At 37.9% G+C, this 7150-nt stretch overlaps 3 protein-coding genes across 3 annotated transcripts; 2 read left to right on the top strand and 1 right to left on the bottom strand.

The window, feature by feature from the left end:
* The first annotated feature begins 244 nt into the window (after window positions 1-244).
* LOC111785799 (50S ribosomal protein L18-like) lies at window positions 245-3631 on the top strand. The gene is made up of 2 exons (XM_023666183.1): window positions 245-566; window positions 3073-3631. Exons 1-2 carry the CDS (start codon window positions 375-377, stop codon window positions 3469-3471), a joined length of 591 nt encoding a protein of 196 aa, XP_023521951.1. The 5' UTR covers window positions 245-374; the 3' UTR covers window positions 3472-3631.
* An 83-nt stretch (window positions 3632-3714) lies between these two features.
* LOC111785798 (NAD(P)H-quinone oxidoreductase subunit T, chloroplastic-like) lies at window positions 3715-5282 on the top strand. Its single transcript, XM_023666182.1, has 3 exons — window positions 3715-3804; window positions 4198-4656; window positions 4758-5282. Exons 2-3 carry the CDS (start codon window positions 4355-4357, stop codon window positions 5179-5181), a joined length of 726 nt encoding a protein of 241 aa, XP_023521950.1. The 5' UTR covers window positions 3715-3804; window positions 4198-4354; the 3' UTR covers window positions 5182-5282.
* A 493-nt stretch (window positions 5283-5775) lies between these two features.
* On the bottom strand, window positions 5776-6504 carry LOC111785800 (protein PHOTOSYSTEM I ASSEMBLY 2, chloroplastic-like). Its single transcript, XM_023666184.1, has 3 exons — window positions 6261-6504; window positions 6080-6126; window positions 5776-5982 (listed from the first exon to the last, which is right to left on the bottom strand). The coding sequence occupies exons 1-3, from the start codon at window positions 6465-6467 to the stop codon at window positions 5895-5897; spliced, it is 342 nt and encodes a 113-aa protein (XP_023521952.1). The 5' UTR covers window positions 6468-6504; the 3' UTR covers window positions 5776-5894.
* Between the last annotated feature and the right edge of the window lie 646 nt (window positions 6505-7150).

The following is a 7150-nucleotide window of genomic DNA, read 5'->3' as shown; positions in this document are numbered from 1 at the left end:
TATAAATCTTTCAAAAATAAAACTATTATTTGAGTAGAAATCTTTTCAAGTATTAAAAAAAATGGACATGACAATTATATTTTTCTATTAAAATAATTTTGAAATACTTAAAAAGGTAATATTATATTATAGCTCTTTCATATTTAACCTTAACATTACAATGAGGCGGTAAGGTTTGCACTATTTTTTTTGGTAACAAAATAGTAATTGCATCAAAATAACCCTTTTTAAGCCTTTAACACTTACCCATCTATTTGTTTTATTTTTTTCCTTTTTTCTTTCGGAAAGAAGCTTCGGACTTCTACCGCGAGCGTCGTAAATTGAGCACTTCCACCAAAGAAGTCGTGGGTGGACGAATGAACTGAATCTGAACCATGGCGTTCACAGCAATATCTTCTTCAATGCCGTCTAGTGCTTCTGTGCGCTCAATTCTCTCCTCCCAGTGCATATCAACTCCCACCACTCCTTCACAGAAATCCTCATCTCTCTCGTGGGCATCTTCATTTCCGTCCATTAGCCTATCTAGAGGCTCCCCTTTTGTCTCCTCGAATCCCGCGCATGCCAAGGTAAAATTTCTTTACTGGCAGCCTATTCAATTCCCTGTTTATTCCGGAGGATATCTTATTTCCATTTTTAAGTTTATGATTTATCTGTTGTGGACCACGAATTTCTTGCACATGTACTTGGTTTTTATATGAAAAAATTCTGGAACTAACAAATTTACAAAGGCAAAACAAGTTGCTTTGATTATTCTTAAAAATTTTGGCTATTTTCTCTATTGTTGTTCACTTTTATTGGGATAAGTTATGTGAAAATCTAGTTTCAGAAAAATCGATTGGTATAGGAATGGAATCAAAATAAACGGAAACCTGAAACCTGAAACACTAGTGCAAAAGTTGGGGAAGGAGAATTATCTGTGAGGAAGTTATCTGTTGTGGATTTGCTGCCAGTTATGTATTCAAGCCAATGGACAATACGAACTCGACTATATTGTAACTTTCATAAAACTTGCTCTTCAGGATATGGTTTGAGAATTTGAAAGAATACTGCCGGCAGTCATCTTTAAGTGAATAGTCGTGCTGTTATTATAGCTGGAAAAGAAAAAAATGACTATTACATTGTATACAGAGAGTTCTCAACTATTTTCTGCTTCGTTCCAGGTCAAATGGCTTTATTGCTGTTGCTGGGCAGTTCTCCAGTTCCGTATCTTTCAAATTCTTCATTTTCTACCTTGTATTTAAATTGAGCTTGGAATTGATGACAACATTTCAGATTTAGAATAAATACACTTGAGCCGTTTTGAACCCATGACCACTTGGTTAAACCTGGGAGAAGTTCCCTAAGTTGAAATCCTCGGACACATCTTGGTTATATTAGCAACTTACTGACTTGAGCAACATTCAGGAAGATTTGCATTGAACGAAGTATAACATCTGTCTTTTTGAAGAATTGGAATAGAAAAGCCCCCTTTGGTGGCAATGCTGTTATGGACGCGGCTTTCATCACAGTTTTTTTCCTTGGTCTATATCATATTATTGGTTCAAAAGTTTGTTGCTATCTGGAAAGCTTGGGTACAGGGTCCAACACTTGCGCAGCCTGTGATTATGAGGCTTACTAGCAGCTACATGGATAATAGGATGTAGAGCAACCAAACCATTTGGAGTAGAAGCAATAATAAATAGCCGAGGATAGCAAGGCTTTATAGAAGGTTAGATAACCAAAGATCTTTCCAAAAAAAAAAAAAAAAAAAAAAAACACCAACCGTTTCTTCTACCTGAATGCTTTAAATGAGCATAGCTTTCTAGTCGAGACCAGTTCTTAGAGATATTTAGCCAAGGACTGTGTAAACTCAAACCATTTCTTCTACCTGAATGCCAACAAGAAGAAGGTTCATCTATAAAACACCAACCTCATTATGCTATCAAAGCCAAATTCCTGTTTTCAATGCTCCTATTTCAAGACCGCCATCATTCTGAGCTTTTGTAACAATTCTCCATCGAACCAAATGAGTTACTTTCCCTCCTTCCTTTCCTCTCAAAGAAAAATTGAAGAAGTCTTTTGAACTCCACTCTAACCAAAGACCATAAGAACTAAAGACATATAATAAGGCCTTCCCTAGATAGAGTAAAGCGCTTCCATCTATCAATCATCAGAATCTATTATACCATAGGATAAGAGTTCCTGCTTTTCGTAATGATTGGAAGAAGGAATGACAACTCCTTTAATCAAAGCAGTTCCTGAATCACAAGGAGCAGTTAATGTTTGACTACAAGGTATGGAAGAGAACGTCTTTGGATCTTCACTTGTATCCAAACAGAGTTTAAGAGAAGAGGAGCCCAAGAGTCGCAAACAACCTTCTTCAACATCTGGATTGATTAAAGAAACTTCTGGAAAAATTATAAAAGAAGCAACCATTTATTTTTTCCGAGAATATTGAAGAGGGTGAGATTCCTTTGATCTCCTTAAATCAATTTAGTACCATGAGGGCTGAGAATCTCTGTACGGGAAGGATTCGAATGCGAAACATTCTTGGCAATAGGCGAAACCTCTTGAACTGGAACGGAAGCATTAACTACAGGGGGAACTGTAGGAAAACCGGCCTCAAGAGACGTCTTCATTAATGGCGTTGGCTGAACTGAAACGTTATCAAGGGAATTCCGTTCGTCTCATTAAAGGGCTGTAATAAAGATTGAATGCCTTACAAGAGTCTTCTCCGGGCAACGAGGCAACTTCTTTTGGAGTGAGTAACGCCTCTGATGGAACGAGGCAACTTATTTTGCTAAAATCTGTCTGCACCACCTCCTATTTTTTCTAATCCAAAAAGATTTGAGTCGTAAGTAAAGTCTTACAAGAATCCGTAAAAACGACGCTGACCTTCCAATTCATCTTTACATCATTCTTATAACTATTAATAGATGAAGTAACTTTTCCAATATCCAATTTCTTTAGGGAAGCTGAATTTGGTGAGCACTCCTGCTGCACTTCAGAGAATCTTTTACTGTTTTAAGAGAGTCGAGTAACTTTTAAATTTTGTTTTCTTTTGATAAACGACCAGTATGTTTACACTTGTAGGTTTTATTCATACAATCAGCTTGGACAAGAAGGTCACGAGGGGAGGCTGCAAAGCGACCAAACAAGAAATCATGGAAACAACGGACAGATATGTATATGAGGCCATTTTTACTAAATGTTTTCTTTTCAAAGAAATTTATCCATGCGAAGGTAATGCATAGAGGAACAAGCAAAGTAATATCAGTGGCGACAACAAATGCAAAGGATCTTAGGAACAGTTTACCGTCACTTACAGATCACAATGCATGTAGAGTAATAGGGAAGCTTATTGCGGAGAGATCAAAGGAAGCAGATGTATATGCAATGTCGTACGAGCCTAGGAAGGATGAAAGAATTGAAGGTAAGCTTGGTATTGTTATTGATACCATTAAGGAGAACGGGATCATGTTTGTACCTTGAATTTAAAAATCTGGAAGAATGAAACAGAAAAAGAGAACGACTTAAAGTAAGGCCTCTTATATAGGCAGCCGAGGATGAGACTGTAAAAGCTAACATCTTCCTATTTAACTCGTTTGAAATATTCGAAGCTGTTGCTCTTACTAAAAACTCCCTTGCATGCTATGCCAGATATGATTCTATTGGCAGACTTATCTCATGATTTGGAGAGCTAACTTCTGAAGTTTCTTTACTATATTGTGAAAGGAAGATTGTTAGAAGGAAATGGGTAACCATAGAACGTTCTTCCAGATATGGCAGTAGAGTCATAATGTCAATAATCACAGAAGAGGAGAGGTGGGGTGGTGGATTGGATATCTGCTTTTCTTCTCCATCTTACTATTTCAAATTTGTTCCGTTTTTATTTCTAAGCTTTCAAAAGATCTCTCTTTAGATGTTTTATTTTGGCATCAACTTCACATATTTATTTTAGTTCCTCAACTTTAAAAATTGACCATTTAATTCTTATCTTTGTTTTATTATGTGAGCATATATTTGCAGTGTATAACTTGAAATTAAGTACAAGGACTAAACTTAAGAAATAAGTCTTAGGAACAAAATGATTATATTTAAAAAGTACCGTGATTCATATAGACATAATGAAAGTTGTAGGACAAAAAATGATTATTTTTAAAAGTGTAGGGCTTCTTTTTATGCGAATTAAACAAAATTTTCGCTATCAATGGCCAGTGTGGACAACGGGTTCTTGAAGGCCCCACAAAAGGCGAAGGCAAAGGCAAAGGCAACGGCAGCAGCAGGTGTAAGTATCTCATCCATAGAAACAAAACCAGTGGTAGTGGTTTTGAGTTGAGTCTTTCTTAACCTTGCTTCCGTTTCATTCCGTTCCATGGCCATGGCCTCTCCTTCTATTCCCAATTCTCTCTTCTTGAACAGAACCTTCCACTCGCCTGCTCGCACATTCCGTACATGGCCGGTCTACGCATCCCAACCTCCCAACAACCGCCAAAGGCCTCCACCGGGCGTCGACACAAGAATTCATTGGCAAAATGATGAAGAAGGTTGGATTGGAGGCCCTAGGCCTTCCCAATCCCGGCGAGACCAGAAGGAGCAGAATAATAATAATAATAATAACGCGTTGGGTCCAAGTTTGGCCGATTTGCTCAATAACTCATCCGACTCTCACTACCAGTACGTGAGCTTGGCTAGCTGGCTGCATATGCTTCGTTAATTTCGTTTTGAATTTGATTGATGTTGGTATCATGGTTTGTTCTGTGTATATATGCGCGCAGGTTCTTAGGAGTCGGTGCTGAGGCTGACCTAGAAGAGATAAAAAGTGCGTATCGGAGATTGTCAAAGGAATATCATCCCGACACCACCTCTCTCCCTCTAAAAGCTGCGTCCGACAAATTTATGAAATTAAAACAAGTGTACGAGGTCCTCAGCAACGAAGAAAGCCGCAAGTTCTACGACTGGACGCTTGCTCAAGAAGAGGCAAGCCGCCAAGCTGATAAGCTGAGGATCAAGTTGGAAGATCCTTACGAGCAGGAGCTGCAAAGCTGGAAATCCACTCCAGATATGGTCGATCGCCTTGCTGGAAGGAACATGGACTTGAGTGATCAGGCCACCACAGCTCTTACCTTGGATATCCTTATCATTCTCTTTGCTATAGGCTGCATTGTGTATGTCCTCCTCTTTAAGGAACCATATTATTGATTAGATACAAACTACCATACAAGTACAACACACTTTCAATCGAGTGGTACTTTTCTTTCAAAATCAAATTGAATATCGAGTGGTACTTTTCTTTCCAGCGACACACAAATTATTCAGTCATCCACGAATACTATATATATATATGTGTGTGTATAGTACTCGAAGTGAATGGAAACAGAAACAAACCGAAGTGGAGGGATTAATGGTTTACTGTTTCTAGCGCTGGATATGACATGCTGTGCATCTGGTTCGCGACTAATAGCATCTGAGTGCCGCCTTGTCCTCGAAACGGATCCATAGCTACCGTCGTAGGATAGGATTTTAGTTTAATTAATTTGTTTGCTCCGGAAAAATGGCAGAGATGCGATCGAGAGTCGGGAATATCCGCCCACCTTAATTTTATGTTTCCAAGAAATAGCTCCCAAATAAGTCTCCACGAGAATCGGTCAAGCTGACTAATATTTTCAAAACAAATGAATGATGGAGTTCGAATATGACAGCCTCTAGTTTAGCTATATTTATTTTCTTCTTTCTTTTTCTATCACAACCACTTTTTTCCTGCAAAGAACCATAATTTACTTTTATCACTTTTTAGAACAAAATGTAGTGAAGTCTTAGAATTGGAAACCATATATATATATGATACAATGCAAATGCATCACATTAGAAAATAGACAAGTTGAAGTAGATAAATATAAACTGGTGCGAGTGCATTATCTTTCTCCCCTTTGTTCGGGGGTGAGTCCTCCTTTTCCACAGTCAGGGCAGCTCTTTAATCCAAATCCTTGGCACTCGAAACATCTGAAACAAGCAAAATGAAAGGATATGAATAGATGAGTTTAAATTAGTTTGAGTTGGAACAAAAGTAAGAGATTGAGTGAGTGAGTGAGTGAATGACTTCCAACGCTCGAAGATGTTTCCGTTTTTCTTGTTTCTCCCAGTCCCCTGAAATTGAGTTGAAAGCAAACACATGAAGGAAATTAAGTTGAAAGCAAACACATGAAGGTATTATAAGAGGAGAAGATGTTAAATGTGGAGTGAATTGAGCATTGAGAATTGAGAAGGATGGGATGGGTAACCTTGCATCCGGGACAATCGATAGCCCCTTTACCTCCACACGTTTGGCACCTTTTGGGCAGCGAAAATTTTGGCGCTGCAGCGAAGGGGATGTTGGATGGTTTACTTCTACTTTTATTTTGTGGCAGTATGGCGAATCCATGGGGTGGGAATGGGAACGGGAAGGTGCTGTTGTTGCTCTTTGAGACAGAGCTGCCGCACCACGCCATCTTCCTTTCTTTGGGCTTTACTGTCGTCAATTTTCCTCCTGTCTCTCAACTTTATAATTCTCAATGTTATCCATATTCGACCGTTTATTCTACACCACTCTTCTTCTTCTTCTAATTTTTCTTCTTATTATCTTGTAATATAATACTCTCCCCTAAACCAAACATTAACTAGGTGCGGTAAGGATGTTTAGAAAATCTTCCAACTTAATTCGTATAAATGGCATCAACTTTTCTTACTAGTATTTAAATTTTTTTGGTCCTAATTTCTATTTAAAAGAAGAAAATTACTCGATCACCTTAAAAAAAGCTTGAATAAGTTAAAAAAAAGTAACGTGTGAACCAAGAAGATTCTTATTGATTTAATTGAATATTTGTTAACTCTCTTCTATTCAGATGTGATATGTGATATTTGGAGTACTCTCTATCTAGGTTCTAACTATAAAAATTGAGTTTTGAGGCCTCATTGTGNTAGAAGTGGATCCACAAAGAGCTGCCAGTAAATAGTTCCCGCAAAAGTGCACATTATCTTGTAATCATCTTTAACATTTGTTGAGTAAAATAGTATTAAATCCCAAAGAAATTGATGTAGTTGAGGGAGTTTCTTTTTCTTTTGTCATTTCATTTCATTTTTTCTTTTTCACGTGGCGTTGCGATGTCGAATTTCACCTATGTTCACGTAATAA

Source organism: Cucurbita pepo, unplaced genomic scaffold (assembly GCF_002806865.2).
Source record: "Cucurbita pepo subsp. pepo cultivar mu-cu-16 unplaced genomic scaffold, ASM280686v2 Cp4.1_scaffold000754, whole genome shotgun sequence".
In the NCBI taxonomy this organism is placed as follows: Eukaryota; Viridiplantae; Streptophyta; class Magnoliopsida; order Cucurbitales; family Cucurbitaceae; genus Cucurbita; species Cucurbita pepo.
Note: the sequence above shows the minus strand (reverse complement) of the source record. Positions and strands in the feature narration are given on the sequence as shown.

Bases quoted from the DNA above. Each gene is read 5' to 3' on its own strand.
- LOC111785800 (XM_023666184.1), bottom strand. From the start codon at position 6,467: ATGGCGTGGTGCGGCAGCTCTGTCTCAAAGAGCAACAACAGCACCTTC. The intron at 6,127-6,260 runs GTTACCCATCCC...ACTCAATTTCAG, and splicing joins TCGATTGTCCCGGATGCAAG to GGGACTGGGAGAAACAAGAA. The intron at 5,983-6,079 runs GTCATTCACTCA...TGCTTGTTTCAG, and splicing joins AACATCTTCGAGCGTTGGAA to ATGTTTCGAGTGCCAAGGAT.
- LOC111785798 (XM_023666182.1), top strand. From the start codon at position 4,355: ATGGCCATGGCCTCTCCTTCTATTCCCAATTCTCTCTTCTTGAACAGA. The intron at 4,657-4,757 runs GTACGTGAGCTT...ATATGCGCGCAG, and splicing joins TCATCCGACTCTCACTACCA to GTTCTTAGGAGTCGGTGCTG.
- LOC111785799 (XM_023666183.1), top strand. From the start codon at position 375: ATGGCGTTCACAGCAATATCTTCTTCAATGCCGTCTAGTGCTTCTGTG. The intron at 567-3,072 runs GTAAAATTTCTT...TTACACTTGTAG, and splicing joins CGAATCCCGCGCATGCCAAG to GTTTTATTCATACAATCAGC.